This window comes from Salvia miltiorrhiza, chromosome 1 (assembly GCF_028751815.1).
Source record: "Salvia miltiorrhiza cultivar Shanhuang (shh) chromosome 1, IMPLAD_Smil_shh, whole genome shotgun sequence".
Lineage (NCBI taxonomy): Eukaryota > Viridiplantae > Streptophyta > Magnoliopsida > Lamiales > Lamiaceae > Salvia > Salvia miltiorrhiza.
Window position 1 is genome coordinate 50,075,859 of NC_080387.1, and position 21,780 is coordinate 50,097,638.

The 21,780-nt window shown below is 35.4% G+C and overlaps 1 protein-coding gene and 1 pseudogene across 1 annotated transcript; both read right to left on the bottom strand.

Moving 5' to 3' along the window:
* Positions 1-1,792: 1,792 nt before the first annotated feature.
* LOC130990184 (salviol synthase-like) lies at positions 1,793-4,445 on the bottom strand (annotated as a pseudogene).
* An 11,701-nt stretch (positions 4,446-16,146) lies between these two features.
* On the bottom strand, positions 16,147-21,181 carry LOC130990193 (salviol synthase-like). Its single transcript, XM_057914421.1, has 2 exons — positions 20,269-21,181; positions 16,147-16,877 (listed from the first exon to the last, which is right to left on the bottom strand). Exons 1-2 carry the CDS (start codon positions 21,157-21,159, stop codon positions 16,254-16,256), a joined length of 1,515 nt encoding a protein of 504 aa, XP_057770404.1. The 5' UTR covers positions 21,160-21,181; the 3' UTR covers positions 16,147-16,253.
* Between the last annotated feature and the right edge of the window lie 599 nt (positions 21,182-21,780).

Sequence of the window (21,780 nt, forward strand, 5' to 3'; positions counted from 1 at the left end):
TCGGTTCGGTTTTGCGGTTATCATTTTGGCTTTTAATCGGTTCCGGTTAACCGGTAAACCGGTTCGGTTATAACCGAACCGGACCGATTACCAGCCCTAGTTGTATTATTATTTTTTTTGTTGAAACATGGTAATGTTGTATTATCGATAAATACAAATTAATTATTTTATACTATAAACACACACACGCCTACTTTACAAAATCAACCAGCTCCGGTGTTTGAATTAATTTAGCTAACTAGTATAAAATAAATCTAAATTTCATGAAAAAATTAGAGGCACACTTCAATGCATCAACTTTGATTGTTAAAAATTAACAAAATTGTATAATTAATTTAAATACACCGTATATTTGAAAATACAGAAATTTTTGCTAAAACATTATTGCGAAGGCAATTTTGGTTCAGTTTTGTGCTTTTAATGTAAAGTAATTGCATTCCTTGAACCCATACCAAATTTTGAACATATACTTTTATACATAGTCAGATGATGATTATTATGAATCGAATTATGTAGTAAAGCAAATCTAGAAATTTGTAGGCCCGCCATAGATATACAAGTCGGTATACACTCAACAATCCAAAAATCATCAACAATCCAAAAATCATAGTAATGCCGAAAATACAAAATGTCTAAAATCATATACTGTTTTATTAGTAACACAGACTCTAGTAGAGTTAGAGGGTTTTTTAGGACAGTAATTTAGGTTGATTTGGAAATTAGGACAATAACTTTCGGACTTATAAAAATAGGACACTAATTAATAAGTGTTGCACTCACGGGACATTTCTGAGCCAATTATCCAATTTTCGGACTTTTCCGCATGGACCAAACACACGACAACCCGCACGGAGGGGTTGATTATGTGGTAAGCACGTCATTTTTATGGCCCAAGATAAGATGTCATGTGCTTGGTCCATGCGGGAAAGTCCAAAAATTCGATAATTGGCCGATAAATGTCCTGTTCGTGCAACACTTATTAATTAGTGTCCTATTTTTACAAGTCAGAAAGTTATTGTCCTAATTTCCAAATCAGCCTAAGCTAGTGTCCTAAAAAATACCCCGACTCCAGACACATAGGCACACAGTGTAGATAGATCCGAATCGCCCTCCGCTGCTGCTCTCTCTACATATATATTACACCAACTGCTTCAAACCCATTTCTTCACCTCTCTCCCTCTCTCGTGTATACAAGTACAATGTTGCTCTTTTCTTTTCTCTTCGTTTTTGAAGTGTTTGTCAACAAAGGTCTTACTATCTCAATAACTTATATGCATGTTCTTCTACACACACTGTAAAATACTCTCTCTCTCTCTCTATATATATCTATATACATATATACCTGGGGATTTGAATGCGATTTGTTGCTATCTTGCTGCCTCTATATATGGATTAAACAATTGTTTTGAGCAATTAAATGATTTGAATAGTAAGCATTAAAAAGAATCAAGTATCAACGTCAAGTTTCATTCTTTGCTTATTTTACGGTAGAAAATAACGTGATAAACTCTATAGAGAAAATCCCACACATTGGATTGCATCCCACCATCCAAATAATATTTGCAGGTCATAATTTTCCAGTTTTTCCAAAAATAATTGGCCTTTAGCCAATAGTTGAGTACTGACACCTTCAAATTCTACATCCCTCTCACATGCCTCTATAGATCAAATTTTTATTAAAGAGGAGCATGATCCTGTACCCGTACACGAACTTGTGACCTGGCACACTTTATTAGTTAGTAGAATTAAGAAAAAATACATGGATACTCAACCTAATTTAATTTCCCTCAAGAATGGAAATAAAGGATTCGAGTTGCCATTATTGAGGCTTAACAAGAGGAAACGCCATTCATAAATCACGCATGCAGAGGTCGCTTAATCGTGGGAATCAAAAGCAAAGGGTGTTTCCTTCTAACAGTTGCACCGAAGGCCTCAGTCATATCCAGTTCTTCATCTCTGATACCATTTGGTATTTTCCAATCGAAATGGTAGAGAAGCATAGCAAGCGGAAGCTCCACATTGGCGAGCCCGAGAGACATGCCGGGACATATTCTCCTTCCTGCACCAAATGGTATGTATTCTAGATTGTTCCCTTTGAAATCAATGGAGCTTTTCTCAAATCTCTCTGGTATAAACTTCTCTGCATCGTTCCAATACTCGGAGTCTCTTCCCAGTGCCCATGCATTCACTATCACTCTGGTTTTTGCTGGAATTTCGTATCCATTAATTTCACATCTTTGGGTGTTCATTCTTGGGACCAAAAGTGGCGCTGGTGGATGCAATCTCATTGTCTCTTTGATAACTAATTTGAGGTATTTTAGTTCGACAAACTTTTCTTCATCTATGTATCCCTTGTCGTCGAAAATCCCTCTTACTTCTTCTTGTGCCTTGCTGAGCGTGCTAGGGTTCCTTATCATCTCCGACATTGCCCATTCTACGGTAGTAGACGATGTGTCAGTTCCAGCAACGAACATATCCTGAAACGGGAAAGTGGTAGTCATGATAAGGGAATGATTAGATCTTCAATCCCACAATTTTACTACGGGTGATTATTATGCAAAGTGATATATCATATAGAATAAGTGCATTATGATTTCATTATAAACATTATGAATTAGCTGTGAAAATGATGACTTGAAAAAAATGGAAATTTTCGCAGTCTATGGATTTGAACCTCGGACAATGAATTCATTTAACAAAGTCATAAATTCACTAAATTAAGATCTTCATAATCTAAAGGCTAAACCATTTTCATATACTCCCTCCGTCCCCAAAATAAGTTCCTCTTTGGGGACGGCACGGGTTTTAAGGAAAAGTGGTAAAGCGTATTGATAGTGAAAAAAAATATGTTATAATTAGTATTGGGAGTGGTGAAAAGGTGAAAAAGTGTTACTCCCTCCGTCCCACTTTCCATAATGGGGTGTCCTACTCCAAATGTCCCATACCTTTTTTGGCAATACACACTCTCTCTCTACTAGTATTTAAACAATTTTCACCAACCCACTTTATCTACTTTATATTTCTTAATCTCCGTGCCCAAAAGTAAGGGGGACATTTGGAGCGGGACGAAGGGAGTAATAATTAGTATTGGGAGTGGTGAAAAAGTGAAAAGTAAGAATAAATAAAGTATTATTAGTGGTGTGGTAGTTGTCCAAAAATGAAAAGAAAAAAAAAAGAAACTTATTTGAGGGACGTCCCAAAAAGGAAAAAGATGAACTTATTTCAGGGACGGAGGGAGTACTATAATTTAAACAAAAAAATATAAGTTATGATTGTAAAATAATCAACCCTAATAAAACATTATTAACCAAAAACTAAAATGATAATTATATAATAATCAAACCTGATTAACAAATGTAAATTAGTTTAAAACACAAGAAAATAAAATCAAGTAAAAGATAAACGAGAAAGTACTTAAGATATTGTTAGCTGACACCAAATTTGTGGGATGACGAAAATATAATTATTTAATATATATGTGCATGTGATGGGTTATAGTGAATTAATTTAGAATAGAGAATCTTGTGTAAGAATAATGAAGAAGCACAAACCAGCAACACTGCTTTGATATTATCAGTAGTTAGAGGTAGTTGATTCCCATCTTGTTGAATCTTGAGGAGAACATCTAGCAGATCTTCAAACACACCATCGGAGGCTTCCGTAACGTTGGGTGATCTATGTTGGTCGATGATGCCATCGAGCAACCGGTCTAACCTATGACGCATCCGTCGCAGCTTGAATTGGACTCCGGTGATCAACGGCACTACTTTGATGGAAGGATAGAGATCGGCTATCATGAATCCCGATGCTGATTTCGCAATTTCTTCAATCATAGAGGTCACAGTTGTACGCTCTTCTGTTCTCGTCCCCACCACCGCCCTCGCAATGACATCGTACGACATCAAGTAAAGCTTCTCCGAAAGGTTGACGAGAAGCGATCCATTTGCACAAATTCAAACACTCCTCCTCTCTGATGGGGCGGATGGATCGCACACGCCGCGGGCTCAGGAGCTCCAGCGTGCAGATCCTCCGCAGCTGCCGCCAGCTGTCGCCGTAGGGGGCGAAGACGATGTCGGTGTAGTTGTAGGCCAGCACCTGCGGCACCAGCCCCGGAGCCCGGTCGTCGAAGTTGATGTCGTGAGTTCTCATCACCTGTTTTGCGAATTCGACGGATGAGACGATGAGGAAGTGGATCTCACCCAACTGCAGGTGCATCAAGGGGCCGTGTACGGCGCTGAGATCCCTGAACATGTGGTGGGGAGCGGCCGCGCCTAGCATGAGGTGCAGGTTTCCGATGAGAGGGAGGCATTTGGGACCTGGGATGTGAGAGTAACTGTTTGCGGATTTTGAGATTGTTAGGGATTTGAGAAACATGAAGAGAAAGAGGAGAAAGGAAGGTAGAGCTATGAGTACTGTTGATGGAATGTTAAACTCCATAGTCTACAATTTGTCTTGTGTCTGAGTTAAGTTGTTGCATGTTACTCATCTATATATATATACAAAGTAGTGTGTAACCCGTCGAAAGTCGACGGGAAAACCGCTTTACATTATACTATTGTACACTATTTATAATTGTAGTATTTGAAATAATTTTTATATAAATTATTTTTAATTAATTTTATTTCATCAAAATAAATTGATGATACAGTTCAAATTACAATGATCTCAATAATTTTCGTTTATATAATACTCCTTTGGTCCCAACTTTTAGTGTCCAATTGAGGGTGACACAGATTTTAATAAAATGATGGTGTGTTGTGAGTGGAATAAGGATCCCAACTTTTATGCGAGTGTTAAAATAATGAAAGTGGAGTAAGAGCCCCCACCTACTTTTACTAAAAATAGAAACGGATATTAAAATATGGGACGACCAAAAAAGGAAAGTTAGATACTAAAAGTTGAGACGAGTGTAGTAATTTTTTGATGAGTGCTTAAATAAATTGTCTTTTTATATAAGTTTTTATTTGATAAACTTTCATAAAAAGTTGATGTAAGGTTGAAGATTTAAGAAGAATAAGATATGATGAAGGATTGATACATTGTATTTCTTGTTAATCGTATATAGGAAAGATTTACTAATGTTATAGGAACATATTTTTTTTAATTGATATATAGGTAAAATTTAATACCACATCTCATATGCGAATATCATCTCATTTGAACCTTACAAGACTTTTGAGCGCATCATCTTGTTTGTAGCTCGAAATATCACATTGGATTTTTGTACGCCGAACTTCTAATCATCATCTTATATGATGCTTAAGTATCATCTCATCTGCAACTTGAAAGATAAAAACTGACTTATGAGCAACATTTCATCTAGAGCTCGTAAGACCATAATTGATTTGTCAGCATCATCTCGTGTGGAGTTTGAAAGATCAAAACTGACTTGTGGGCATCAGTTCGTTCATAATTTGATAGACCAGAGCTAAGTTCTAAGCATCACTCATTTGAAGCTTGAAAGACCGGAGTTGAATGTCAAGCATTATTTCATTTGGAGCTTAAAAGGTCGGAATTAAGTTATAGACATCATCTCGTTCGTAGCTTGACAAACCACTTCTAACTCGTAAGTAACATATTATTTGGAGCCAAAAAATTGAGTTATGAGTACATCTCGTATGAAACTTGATAGATGTCAGATGACTTCTGACTTTTTAACTTTATCTTATTTGGAGTTTGAAAAACCAAAAGTTAATATGGAGAATTACCTCGTCTAGAGCTATAAAGAAACATATACCTTACTAAAAAACGCTTATAAAATCTAAATAAAATGATACAATTTGGATCTCACATCAACTTTTTGTCATTCTATTAAGATATAACATAGTATATTACTTTATGTAAATCAAATAAAACTTTTGTAAGCGTATTATATCAATGATAAGCGTACTAAAATTTATACATAAGAAAATTAAATTTATTAATTCATTGTTCTAATATATGAACTTCTATTTTTGACCAACTTAGTTTGGCATAATTATTATCAGTCAAATTAAATTAAATTTTGATGGAAAATATAACTATTTATTTGGTAACTAATTAATTAATTAGTCAAATTATTTTTTTTAAATTTTTCCTCATAGTCTTCTTTTTCCTGGTTTTCGTCGACCCGTGGTCCTTTGCGGGTGCTTTCACGTGGTTTTTTGTTTTGCTTTTAGATGGTTCCTCGGTGACCCGGCCCTTTGTTAGCGTCTGTACTCTCGGGTTTTTTTAGGTCCCTTTTCTTTCTTTTTTCTTTTCAATAAAATTTCTATTTCAGCAGTAATTAGTCAAATTAAATTTAAAGTGCAAAACATATATAGGATGACTCAATACACATAATTATTTATATAAACTTTATTCAAGGTGGAATATGATTATAAAGGAATGTAGGGTAGGAGTTGTGAGTAAAATAAGAATGAATAAAAAAAATGATAAAAATATAAAGGGAAAATTGCACCTAAATACACAAACTTTGCCGAAAATCCATATTTGACGCGAAGTTAGCAATTTACATTTTAATACACCAATTTAAGAAGTTGTTCAATTTTGACACATTTTTCAATTCCGGCGACCGGCATTCTAACGTGGACGCCGGAATGCCACATCATCACCACGTCACACACACACACACACTCCACTCTATCTCTCTCTCACACCCCACTCTCTTTCTCTCTCTATACACGTCACCTTCCCCCCGTCCCCCCGTCGGACCCTCCCCCTCCCCAGAACCGCATCGCACCGCACCGCCGCCGAGCCCCACAGGGCCTCAGCCGCAAACCCTCCCTCCCCCAGTCGGACCTTCCCCCTCCCCAGAACCGCGTCGCACCCGCCGCCACTTCCCCCACCACTCGCCGCAGCCCAAAATCGACTCCGCTTTCTCTGACCTCCGACATCAACAGCAGATCCTCGCTGCCTCCATGCCTGTACTCCCTCGATCCTGAGTCACGCCGCCGCCGCCGCCACTCACGGCCAAGCACAGACCCTAGATCTGCAAATCTGTGCAAACCAAAAAAAACGATGGTGGTGGAGATTTGGTGACGGTGGATATGGCGTTTTTGGTGGTTATGGTGGAGGTGAGGGAAATCCGATTGGTTTGGTTGGTGGAGGTGGCGGGTGCGCCGCGGTTCTGGGGAGGGGGAAGTGGCTGACGGCGGGAGGGAGGGTTTGTGGCTGTGGGGCTCGACGGTGGTGGTGCGACGCGGTACTGGGGAGGGGGAAGTGGCTGACGGCGGGAGGCTGGGCTCGGCGGCGGTGGTGCGACGCGGTTCTGGGGAGGGGGAAGTGGCTGACGGCGGGAGGCTGGGCTCGGCGGCGATGGTGCGACGCGGTTCTGGGGAGGGAGAGGGTCTGACGGGATTCTGGGGAGGGGGAGGGTCCGACGGGGGGAGGGGGGAGGTGACGTGTAGAGAGTGAGAGAGAGTGGGTGTGTGACGTGGCTGCGACATTGGCATTCCGGCGTCCACGTCAGAATGTCGGTCGCCGGAATTGAAAAATGTGTCAATATTGAACAACTTCTTAAATTGGTGTATTAAAATGTAAATTCCTAACTTCGCGTCAAATATGGATTTTCGGCAAAGTTTGTGTATTTAGGTGCAATTTTTCCAAATATAAATGAAGAAACTTTGTATATTTTTTTCTTTCTTTCTTTTACTCCCTCTGTCCACTAATTCAAGGCTTACTTTTCTTTTTGGTCCGTCCACCAACTCAAGGCCTATTTATTTTTATTAAGTTTATATTTATATTTTAATTGGTGGGTCCCAATAAACAATACACTTTTTCTCCACTCAACTAATAAACAATACACTTTGTGGGTCCCTTTGTCCACTCAACCAATAAACAATATATTTTGTGAGTCCCTTTCTCCATTAATTCCACTCAATTAATAAAAATACATTTTTTCTTAAAACTCGTGTTTCCTCTCCTAGGCCTTGAATTAGTGGACGGAGGGAATATAACTTTTCATAATATCAATATTTATAATTGTGAATTATTCTTTATTTTTTTAATATCCAACTCAAATATATTGAGTTAAAATTATTTTTTTATTATATTTATAAATATGATAATTGAGTTGGTATCAGTTTTATATAAATACAGAAAATATAAAAACGTTTTTGTGCATTGCACATGGTGCAATTCTAATTTATAATAAACTTATAAATAAGAACATTAAAAAATGGTGAAAATTCCAAATAGACTTATTCATTAATGGTTACAACCATTTAGTGCTTCTTATTGGAAGTATCTATCCAAAACTCAATTTAAAGATGATTTTAGTACTTGTGGCATCCTAAACTTATATAGCTAATACTTTCTCCGTCTCATTATTATTTTATTGTTATAAAATCAAAATTTATATAGATTTTACATTTGCTAAAATATAGTTAAGCTAAATACTGAATTATAGAATGAATAAAATATAAATAACATAAGAAAAGTGCAATTTATTATTTCATTATTTTAATATACGGCCTCACATTATTCAATGCTATCAGCCAACGTGATATTAGATAAATTAAATTATTTTTTAATAAAAATATAACCATTTATTTGGACAATTAAAAGTTAATTGACCAAATTAAATTGGTGCTGCAAATATATAAAGGATGAGATATGACACACAAGTATTTATATAAGCTTTAGTCAAGATGGAATTTGATTAAAAATTGATGTGAGATGTGTGCGTGTATTGGCCTAGTAGTAGGAGGAGGTTAATGCCCAATATCAGAGGTCTTGGGTTCGAGACATTCGTCGCACGATCTTTAAATTTTTTTTATTTACTTATGTAATTTATCAAAACTAAAAATAAAAAATCAATATGATATGTGATCCTTGCAAAATAAATGAGAATGAATGAGAATACAAAGATTTATAAATGATTGGATTATATAATATCATGTACACATTTTCATAGTTTAATTAGAATAATCATCATGTTAATTGATTTAGTTTATGTAAACTCATATACTATGTATATTTTAAATTTTAATACGCTTACAAAAAGTGATATGCTTTACGTAAACTAATACTCCCTCCGTATCGCTCATTACTTTTGATTTGGACACAATTATTAAGAAGAAAAGTGATTTTAAAAAAAGTGATATGAAATGGTGGAGTCCACAACTTTTTGTGAGAGAATGTGATTTCCTTTTATGAAATAGGCCATTATCAATGAGACATACTAAAAATGAAAGCGAGTCATTATCAATGGGACGTATGGATATCCTAATAGAATGAAGAAAGTTGATGTGAAATTCAAAATGTATCATTTTATTTATATTTTTAATTTTGTAAAGCCTAATGAAAAATTGATATGTAATTTTAAATCTAGTTAGAATATTATAAAATATATTATTCAATTTAGATTTTTAATTTGTAAAGCTATATGAAAAAAGATTTGGGATTCAAAATATTTTTAATAAAAATTTCTTAAAATATATACTTTGTTTAAATTATGAACTGAAAATGTGTCATAAAATTAATATGAGATTCAAATTACATCATTTTATTTTTATAAATTTATTTTTATATAGAATTTGCATTTGCTAAAATATTGCAAAGCCAAATGTTGAATTATAAAATTCATAACACATAATAACATAAGAAAAATTGAATTTATTAAGAGTGAATAAGGTGCTTCTAATATGTATTCTATTATATAATTAATAGATTATTATTTATTAAATAAAAAATATAGTGAGAAATTTTAAAATTATATCATCATATATATATATATATATATATATATATATATATAATGGATATGAATTTTCCAAATATATATTCATCATATATGTATAAATGCACATTAATATTTAATATTGCTTTTGTAACGGTTACATATATAAGGAAAGGAAAACAATTATATATATAATTATTATTATTTAAAACATAAAATATAGTATTTAGAAAAAAGAGAATGAAAGAATATGAGAGTGTCATGTAGGATAGAGAATTATTGTGGGCTCTTTGAATATAGTTTTTAAAATGTCCCACCGGCCGGTCACCATGTAATTATATTAGTTGTTTTTTCTGTTTTTTTAGTTGACCATCTTATTTGTTAATATGCCCGACAATTAAGTTTAGATCTCTATGCGTTTACTTATTATTATTATTATTATTATTATTATTATTATTATTATTACATACGTACTCAACCTAATTTAACCATCTCATGTCTGATGTCTGTGTAAAGCATATATATGGAAATTCACAAAAATGGCAATATGGGATTCGAATGGACATTATTGAAGGGATGAGATCCAGTGTCCCACAATCTTAAGTGTATCACTGTGTCCCATGCTTATATCTATTATTTTAAAAATATTTTTTATAAAAATAAAATTTATTATAATACTATGAACTATATTTACTTTTTATTTCAAAAAATTAAAATTTTTAAAAAGTATATACCATGACTTTGAATTTATCAACCTATTATTAGCTAATAAAAGTGAAATTAAATGATAAAAAATAATTATATATCCTAGATTGATGGGATAAACCCTAGTTAATAATCACAAAATTAAACTAAAGCATACAAAATTAATATTGAAGAAAAAATATATAAGAAATTAAACAAAATTGAAAGTGACACTACAAAAAAACAATTGATTACCGGCGGCGTCTGCCATCGGTAATTTTGAGGCGGCCGCCGGAAAATGCATTAGCGGCGGCGTGACACCGCTGGTAGATTCCTCGTCGGTAACACGATTACCGGCGGCAAAACACGCCGCCGGTAAACACGCCGCCGGTAATTACCGGCGGCGTGTTTGCCGCTGGTAATCTTTACCTGACGACGGCGGTTTTTACCGCCGGAGACTGTGACCATTACCGGCAGCACTTCGCCATCGGTAATTACCGGCGGAACTCTACCGCCGGTATTTTTTTTGAAATTTATTTATTTATTTTCGTATTTATACCGTATTGCATAAGTTAGACGAACTTTCCAGTCGGTCATCCTTCTTAGTTGTGCTCTAAGTCAAGCACGCTTAACTTTGAAGTTCATTTCGAATAGTCAGCAGTACAGAACACTCGTATTATTGATATATATAGTACCTATTAATTCATTTAAAGTCTATTTCAATATACAATATCATATATTCATAACCTTAGAATATGTCGAGATGATATCCATGAGATGATATTAATTACGGATCGGGCTCGTTTTCGTCCTTATTTTTATGTCGCAAAAGTATTTATTTATTTTTATTATTATTATTATTATTATTATTATTATTATTCTTATTATATACTATATATTTTTATCAATCTAGTTTATACACCATAAGTATTTTAATTTGATAATTGTAATGTATTTTGAATTTATTTCCATACGTCCTTATTTTTATGTCGAAAAAATCTTTATTTATTAATATTTTTTGACTCAATATAGTTTATACCCCATAAGTATTTTAATTTGTTAATTGTAATGTATTTTGAATTTATTTCCATGCGTCCTTATTTTTATACCCCATAAGTATTTTAATTTGTTATAAGATAAGTAATTTGAATTTATTTTCATACGCCCTTATTTTGAATTTAATACTTTGTTACGAAGTAAGTGCAATGTTGTTTGAAAACATGAAATAAATAGTTGCTCAAAATAACATAAATGTAAAAAGAAAGTGCAAGTGTAATTTAATTCCAAAACATGAATTAAATAGTTCAACCAAATAAAAATACGTAGAAGTGTTACTCAAGGCAGCTGACCCGACCGCCTCATGAACTCCTCGAATTGAGCCATACACTGCTCGAGGGCCTCACGTGCTGCTCGTTCGGCCTCACGTGCTGCTTGCTCGGCCTGAAGGCGCTCTTCCAGCGTGGAGATCCGTGTCTCATACAGCTGCTGAGGCATCGCGGAAGTGCCTGTGCTGTGAGTAGACCCCCTACTAACCTGGCTCCGACCGGCACTTTCAGTGCCGTAGAGCTGGGATCTATCGAGTTGTACGACCTTCAAGTAGATCTTAGGCAGCCGGTCCTCTCGCCCAGTCTCAACAGCAATGCAACGAATCTTCGCTTAATTCAGACATAACAATGCATAATTGTTAGAAAATAAATACATTTCACGATGTATTACTCATATTTGATTAAACTTAAACGCTTACATCTAGTCTCTCATCCCTCGCTGACAGAAAAGTTCCATCCTCGCGCATGTGGAGGCGGAGAAAGGTGTTATAGTTCTGTGCAGCCGGGGGGAGTTCAGTCTCCAAGCTCTGTTCATGCATGCATATAAGATAAATAAGTTATTATTTGCGATATTATATATATATATATATATATATATATAGAAACGATCTAACTAAAGGCGAAAGGAACACCATTGTTTAATTCCTTCTTCAAGATAGCAAAAACGACAAGCTAAAGAGAGGGAATATCCAAGAAGCCATCGTCAAGTTCAGAAGCTCTAGGAGGAGTACTGTGAGTCGACTTTGGGCTGCGGCAAAAAAATAACAAGAAAGAGGTGAGCACAATATTCATTCGGCAAGCATGAAAATACATCGACCACATCGAAAGAGAGTGCAAATTGACCTAGAGCTAATTTCCAGCCTGGAATTGAGCAAAAGATCAACTATTTGAAGGCTTGCAAGTGGCATAAATTGCAGTAAAAGTACAGTGGGTCGATGGATAAACAAAGGATTGATCAAAGCTTACACAAGTGCAATTAGACCAGACCTAACTGCTCTTAACAAACATCTACATCTACGCCTGTTTAATTTTATGTTTTAACATGTGTGTAATTCTGTGTTTAAAATTGAGACATGTTATAATGTTAGTATTGAATGAATAGATTTGTATCAATATATATTGCCTTAGAAGGTATTACTTGAGTTTGAGTATCTGCAACTCATTTTGTGGATATAGTTCTGTAATCCTTTATAATTTTTTTCCCAACAATAGTAGTTCTTGGCAGATCAAGTTGATGGGAATCGATGCACCGTGTTTCAATCGAGAATGCAGCCAAAAACTGAGCTATGAGGACTACTACTAACGAGAAGGCTGAAGCAGAGAACGTCATTCAAATGTCTAGCAAGTTGCGCGCATTTGTAATATGTTTTTTTTTAATTAAACATATAGCTAAATATAATATATATGATGTTTTCATTATATTTGGATGATAATGTATGAATATTTTGGATGTTATATAATACTCCTTCTGTCCCACTAGAATTGGCACACTTGCCATTTTTATTTGTCCCACTAAAATTGACAATTATCTAAAATGGTATGTGGTCCATACATTCTCTACACACATAAAATAAGTGGATCCTACCTACTTTACACTTTTAATTCTTTATTCTTAATTTTCGTGCTCAACTCAAAAGTGTCAATTCTAGTTTATTCTTAATTTTCGTGCTCAACTCAAAAGTGTCAATTCTAGTGGGACGGAGGGAGTATATGTTATCGATGGCAATGCCATCTTGTTGTTTTAGAATTATTAATTTAATTTTTGAGATAAATAACAGGAAAATTAAAAAGATATATTACGGTTATAAAAAGTGCAAAAAAATGTTATAAAAAGTGCAAAAAACTACTCCCTCCGTCCCATTAAAGTTGGCCACATTTCCTTTTTGAGCGTCCCACTAAAGTTGGCCACTTTCTAAAAATGGAAATAATTTAACTTAATTAGATCATTAATAAAGTTACTAATTAGATCATTAATTAAGTTACTAATTAAACCCTCAATTATGTTTAAAATAAACATACACACACAAACACACACATAGAGAGCAGAGAGCAGCCGCCTCTCTCTTCTTCTTCTCCGGCGGGATGCCACCCCCATCGCCGCCGCCGCCTCTCGCCTCTTTGGCCGCCGCCGTCTTTCGCCCATTCGGCCGTCGCCGCCTCTCTCCCTCTCTCTCGCGTTACAGATCTCGTGATCTCTCTCTCCCTCCCTCTCACCGTCGCATCCTTGGGCGATTTGGGGGATTCGAAGCTCGCCGCCCAAATGCGTGAGGTCGTGCGCCGATTTGGGGGCTAAGGCTCGCCTGCGTCGATTTGGGCGAGGTCGTCGTCCTCCCTCTCTCCCTCTATTCTCGCCGATTTGGGGGCTAGGGCTAGGGCTCGCTTGGTTTTTGATTTCTGGTTCGCCTGCGCCGCCGCCTCTCGCCTCTCCGGCCGCCACCGCCTTTCGTCCTCTCTCTCTCCCTCTATTCGCCTTCACAGTGTTTGGGGGCAAGATTTGGTTTTTGATTTCTGATTTTTGAGTGGATTTTGAAGGGGTTGGCGGTAGTGGTGGTTGTTGGCGACGGTGGTGGTGGTTGTTGGCAGATTTGAGGGACAGAGGGGGTGGCTGATGAGGGAGACGAGGGGGACAGAGGGAGACGAGGGTGGCGGCGACTTCGCTGGAGGAGGGGGTGGTTGATGCCGGCGACTTCGCCGGAGGAGGGGGTGGCTGATGCCGGCGACTTCGCCGGAGGTGGGTGGCAGTGGATGAAGAAGAAAGTGAAAGGAGGAAGAAATTATTTTAATTAACTCAATAATTTTGATGGGCCCCATTCAATTAAAACATAACACTCCATTTCTTAATCTCCGTGCCGAAACAAATGTAGACAACTTTAGCGGGACGGAGGGAGTATTATGTATTTAAGAGCCTAAATATTTTATGGGATAACTTGTGGATTGCTTATTTTACCCCTCTACGTATTATATTTTCTTAAGAATTTCAACACCACCTGACTTCTTTTTGCTGCTTTCCATCAATAATCCCTCAATTCAATCAAATCTACACAATCCCTTTTGTTTTCATCTATTTAATACTATATTATTATAAACCAAATATCCTATACCCTATAACCACGTTATACAGCAAGACGTAATCTTCCACATCACCAAAAAACGTCATCCTCTTCTTCCTCGCCAAAACCCATCCCCCTTCGGCTTCCGATCTCCACGACACGATACACAAGAGAATCAGCAGATATTCGTCTCTGAGCCTCCGGTCCGCCGTGCTTCACCGCCGCTCTTAGTCTTTTTCTGGTCGCGCAGGACCGACGTTCACAAGATAACATCAGCATTATCATTGCTGATCCGAGGTAGATATTCATATGCTCTTCTCTTTTGTAAGATGTTGATATCCATGATGATTATGTGTTGATGTGGTCTGTGCTTATAAATAGGACAACCTCCATGCATCCCAAAACACACAACACAAGCAACATAGCACTGAAACTCTGCACGCACTCTGCATACATAGTTGAAGCTCTGTTCTCGCCACATTCCAGTTCGCCGGAGCTCGTTGGTCTGCGATGCTGCTACCCACGAGACGAAGTCGTTTCATCTTTGGAGACGACACGCCAAACCGTGAGCACTACCGGGGCATATCTCGTCTTGTGGAAAGAGGATCCTCCTCGACTCGGCTTTACATTCTGGTTTCATTTCTATTGTAATTTCAATACTGTTTTTCCTTTGTAATCCCATCTCCTACTTTTCTATTTCATTGTAACGACGCCCGCAAGCTTGTAATCCAACATTAGTATTGAAAGTAGTAAAAATATGTTTTAACTAGTATTGAGAGTGGTGAAAAGGTGAAAAGTAAGAGTAAATATGATATTATTAGTAATGGAGTAGTGTCCAATAATGAAAATGAGGGTTATTTGAGGAACAACCCCAAAAAAGAAAGTTAAGAAGTTATTTAAGGGACGAAGGGAGTATACAAAATTTACAATATAGATTGCTGCAATTTTTAAGAGTGAACAAATTAAATGCTCCTATAGTTATAGTATTGTATTGCTCCATAATTCATGGAGCAATTATAGAAACACTGCTATCTACGTGATGCGAATTTTCTAATTCTATAATAAGTATATAAATTAAACTAAAGCACAAGAAATTATAATTGAAGAAAAAAACATAAAAAGAAATATTGTTTTTTAAAAAAATGAAAGTCGGTTACCAAATTAATCTCAGAGTGGCATTTAGCTAGCGCAGAATAATACATACATTACAAAAAGAAATCCACTAGTGATATGAGGCTTGTTAGCTATTATGTGTGTCAACAAAATTAGTGACATTTGATAATGTAGCTTATCACTAATAATTACACTATCAAATGCCACTAATTTTTGTGATACGAATATTAGCCTACTGAGTCTTATGTCACTAGTAGAAACTTTTTTTTGTAGTGATAAAGCTACGGCTGAATTAATTAATCAAAATCAAGAATAAGAAGAAGACATAACATATATGATTACTTAATTTGAATTTCGTATTTTATTTTTATTGTGAGTTGGGAGATAACTCAATAAGAAAACATAAAACATGCATGATAACTATCTTGCAGGAAGAGGTCGCTTCACAATGGGAATCAAATGCAAATGGTGTTTCCTTTTAACGGTGACGCCGAAGGCCTCCGTCATATCCAAATCCTCATTCTTGATCCCCTTAGGCATCTTCCAATCGAAATGATAGAGAAGCATAGCAAGCGGAAGCTCCACGTTGGCCAGCCCGAATGTCATGCCAGGACACATTCTCCTTCCTGCACCAAAGGGTATGTATTCAAGATTGTTCCCTTTGAAATCAATGGAGCTTTCCTCGAATCTCTCTGGTATAAACTTCTCTGGATCCTTCCAATACTGGGGGTCCCTTCCCAGTGCCCATGCATTCACTATCACTCTGGTTTTTGCTGGGATTTCGTATCCATCGATTTCACATCTCTGGGAACTCATTCTGGGGATTAAAAGTGGAACTGGTGGATGCAATCTCAGAGTCTCCTTGATGATCAATTTGAGGTATTTGAGCTCATCAAACTTGTCTTCTTCTACGTATCCCTTGTTGTCGAAAACCTTTCTTACTTCTTCTTGTGCTTTGTTGAGCTTGCTAGGGTTTTTTATCATTTCTGACATTGCCCATTCTATGGCAGTGGTTGAAGTGTCAGTTCCAGCAGTGAACATATTCTGAAATGAGACAGATAAAGGGATCGGATGGGATAAATGTTTGGTGTCCTATAAGTTCGACTATAACTGAGAATTGAAATTTCAAAGTTATAAATCATAGTAGTGCTTTATTAAATAGGACTTTCTTTTTACTTATCTATTAACTAGAAATTGAAAACTAAAAAAGTAATTATATGCACTCATCGCGGGTATAGTCAATCCTAATTAACAAACGTAATTTTTATAAAAATACAATTAACTAAAAAAATAATTTAGAAACTTTGAAATTGGTGGGACACCGATATGTGGTATAGAAGATTTCACGCAGCTAAAGTCTAGGGTGCACACTTTTTGTTCCAAATTTATTACTACTAGTAAGTGGCCCGTCGAATTTCGAAGGGATCTATTATTACGTAATTTTGTGATATTTTATTTTATTAAAATAGAGTATTGAATAAACTATTTTAAAATAAAAACATGTTCTTACTTTGTCCCGATTATCTTGAGACTTTTTCTTTGGGCATGGGTATTTGTATGTAGACGAATAAGTGAAAAGATAAAAAAAATTCTAAATAAAAAAATGTCTCAAGATAAGTGAGACGCTCATAAAGAAAAATGTCTCAAGATAGGTGAGACGGATGAAGTAATATACTTATTTAAAATTGACCTAAATTAGATTTCTTATTATCGACCCACAAAATAGTAAGAGAGAAACTGTTACATTTATTTAAAAATTACTTAAATTAGATGTTTGTAGCTGCAATCAGTTAGTGAAAAATATTAAAATAAATTAAATTAAATAATATATCAATAATGACTTCACCTTTCAAAGTGTGAATAAATTATTAAATTTGCAATTACCTTATCATCTATCGAAAATTTCATCATACACACGTTAGTTGTTGTATCATGCGTATGACCTCATCAAATACTAAAATTTGTAGACCTATTTTTTCAGTGAGTCTTGAGATTCTCACATACAGTTGTCTGTGACTGAAAACAGGTTTCAGGTTTCAGTAGGTATAATCATACACTCGAAAGATATTGTCCCTTGATTTGTTTAATATCAGGGAATTGCCTTATCTGAAACCTAGCTAACAGTAAATTTTGTGAAATCGGATGGGCTCATCATCATTCTAGCAATAAGAAACTTCTTGCCCATATTTTTTCCTAAAATTTGTTTGCCTTTAGTTACGTGTTCCCCAAGTTGAATATTAGATGTACTAATATTCATTACGTCAAGCTATGTGTTTTCCATTACAGCTACAATAAAATTTGTTTCATTTCGTATAAAAATATATTCTCACAATGTCCCATTAGATTCTTCACCACCAAGACTTTTACCGACAATACCGTCACGTACTTTAAGTATCTATTGTACAAATTCTTTAGTTTCTTCTGCTTTTCAAACCAAAAATGTTTGCCTAATTTTTTAGGGAAAAAATTATGTATAATATGTATATGTAATGTATTTTCAAAATCAAAATGTACAATTATCAAATAATTAAACAATCACTAATATTTAAATATAATATTAAATATTATTAATTCTACAAATATTTAATTTTTGTAGTTAACCCAATCCAATCCATCTTACTATTTTCTTGAATGTTGCACTTTTTAAATTTTAAAATACATAGTAAAAAAAAACATTTGATCACTACTTAATATTAAAATAATATTAATGGTAATTGGGATAAAAATAATATGGATAAATTATGCATGCTAATATAATTTTATTAAATTATATATTGAGATTAAGAATAAAATACTTGTAATTTCATGTTCTTAGTTAACTTGAGAACTTGACATGTATTTCAAAGTTGAGATGAACTTAAGGAAGCATAGATGATGTTATGCACCAAAGCAGGTTTCAATACACATATTGTAAATCTATTATTATTGGCTCTTTATTTTCACTTAAACTCGTTTCCGTAAACATTTTTTTGAGTTCATCGGCATATTATTCCCACAATACGCAAGTTACTTGTGTTGTGTGGTGTGCCAATGCTATAATTAACAACATAACTAAACATGAAATAAATAAATAAAAATCTAAATCATTAATTTAATAATTAATATATTATTATTATTTGTAGTTGTCATTAAATTTATTTTAAGCAAAATGATTATATGCATAAAAAGAAACAAAATCGAAAACCTGTGTAAGCAAATTTAAAAACTCCACCCATTAAGACGTAAACAATTATTTTGTAATTAGGGCATATAATTTTTCAAACTCCAAATTTTAGTATAATAAACATTAATTATATTATATTAATATAATTATTTTATGATGAATGTAATAAAAGTAGTGAAATAAGTCATGGGACTCGTAAGTTCTTATTAATTATCATAGTACACTTATGAGTAGTTGCCTGGAGTTACACTTATCCAATGATATTTATCTGTTGACTGTTGTTATTATATATTAATGCATTCGATGTTTATGTATAAAATAATTGTGAATATTTTTATGAGTGAAGTTTGGTTAGGGGTGGATATTGATTAGAGATTTGAAAATAAAATTAGGAAAAAAAAAAAGGAACGAATGAGAATTGAGGAAAATTAGAATGGAGTGATTATACTACGCCACGTAGGATCGAATTTATTTTGCTTTAATATATATAATATATATATAGATAAGAGAAAGAAGAATAGTAAAATATTGAAAATTTTATTTATCATATTTTAGTGGTCCCACTTTTTTTTTATCTCATACTCCCTCCGTCCCATTAGAATTGGCACACTTGCCTTTTTTGTTTGTCCCACTAGGATTGACACTTTCCTAAAATGGTATACGGTCCCTACATTCTCTACACACATAAAATAAGTGGACCCTACCTACTTTACACTTTTAACCCTTTATTCTTAATTTCTGTGCCCAACTCAAAAGTGTCAATTCTAGTGGGACGGAAGGAGTAGTATTTTAGTGGTCCCACTGCACCTTTTTCTAATACAAATCCTTTCCCTCATTATAATGCTATCAAATTAACTCCCATGATTATATTATCCACAAGTAGAATGAAAAATGAGTGAAATAAAGGGGCTGTTAAACTTATAAAATATAATGTCTCAAGAATTTATAAATTGTCAAAGTGTTTGAATAGCTTATAAGCAAAAGAATGAATTATGAGTTGGAGAGGAAAAATTGAAAATATATGAAATTAGAAAAATAAGTATATAGTAATAAATCGAAATTAATAAATTTATTTTTGAGAGTTTATTTATATCGTTTATAGACTCTTTGAAAACTTATTTTTTGCCGAATACTTTTTTTTTTTTTTTTTTTTTTGAGAAAAATTTGCCGAATACTTTTCAAAAACTTATAAGTACTTAAAAAGTTATTAAGCTCACATAAACAGCATTTGTAATAGAGGAGCTCGTACGAGAATGAGAGAAGTGTACAAACCAAGAGCACTGCTTTGATGGTCTCAGTAGTTAGACTCCCATCTTTTTGAACTTTGAGGAGAACATCAACCAGATCTTCAATCGAATCATCATCATCATCAATTTTGGCCGCGGATTTATGCTGCTTGATGATGGTATCAAACAGCCGGTCTAATCTATGGTGTATTCGTTGGATCCTGAACTGGGCTCCAGTGATCAACGGCAGCAATTTGATTGAAGGATAGAGATCGGCTATCATGAATCCCGACCCCAGCCGTAGAGAATCCAGAACCAGCGCCGTCACCATCTCGCGCTCCTTCGTTTTCGCCCCGACCGCCGCCCTCGTGATCACGTCGTACGAGGCGAGGGCGAGCTTGTCCGAGAGATTCGCCGGCGATCCCTCGCAGGAAGCGATCGATCTGCACAGATTCAAATTCTCCTCCACTCGGATGGGGCGGAAGGACTGCACGCGGCGCGCGCTGAGGAGCTCGAGCGTGCAGATCTTGCGCAGCTGCCGCCACTGGTCGCTGTAGGGGGAGATGACGACGTCGGTGTAATGGTAGGAGAGCGTCTCCGCCGCCAGCCCCGGGGGCCGGTTGGCGAAGTTGATGTCGTGCGTTTTCACCACTTGCTTGGCGAGATCCACGGAGGAGACGATGAGGAAGTGGATCTCGCCGAGCTGCAGGTGCATCAGGCGGCCGTATTTGGCGGCGAGGTCTCTGAAGAAGTGGTGGGGCAAGGCGGCGCCTACCATGAGGTGCAGGTTTCCGATGAGGGGGAGCGCTTTGGGACCTGGGAAGTGTGAGTAGCTGTTTGCAGATTTTGTGATTCGTCGCGATTTGAGAAAGGTGAAGAGTAAGAGGAGAAATGAAAGTAGAGCTATGAGTGTGGATGGGATGTTCAACTCCATCATGTCGTTGAACTTGTTTCGTGTTATCCTTTATTCTTCTATATATAGAAATTATTGTTGTTGATATGATTTTTAGAAATATGTATTTTTATTTCCCTTCTTTTTTCTATTTAATCATTTTTATTACATTTTTCCTCTTACTTTATTACGCTTATACTTTATTAACTACACACGTAAAACACTAATCTAAAACTCCTTAATTCTCATGCCGAAACTAAACGTGTCAAAATTCGTGGAACGAATGGAGTACAGGATTATTTTGTCAATATTTTAAGGATGGGAACAACACTTGGGTCTAGGTAGGACTAATAGTCATTTTTTTACAAAAATAGGGCTAATAGTCATTAAATACGGTTGTCTATACTAGTACTTTGGCATTATATCGTAGGGGCGGCTACGTACCAACAGAGAATATGCAAGGCATTAATTTTCTCTTTGTTTAGGAGAGTTTTTTTGGAGGGTATATTGCTTTAATAATTAACCTTTTTGGTGACTACTTCTTTTTTGTTTTTTTTGTTTTTTTTAGTCAATTTCTTTTTTTACTTTTAATTATCCATTAGGTACTCTCGTTTCTACTTTGTGTTTAATTTCAATAGCATGAGTAGTTAAATTTTTTGATTTGGT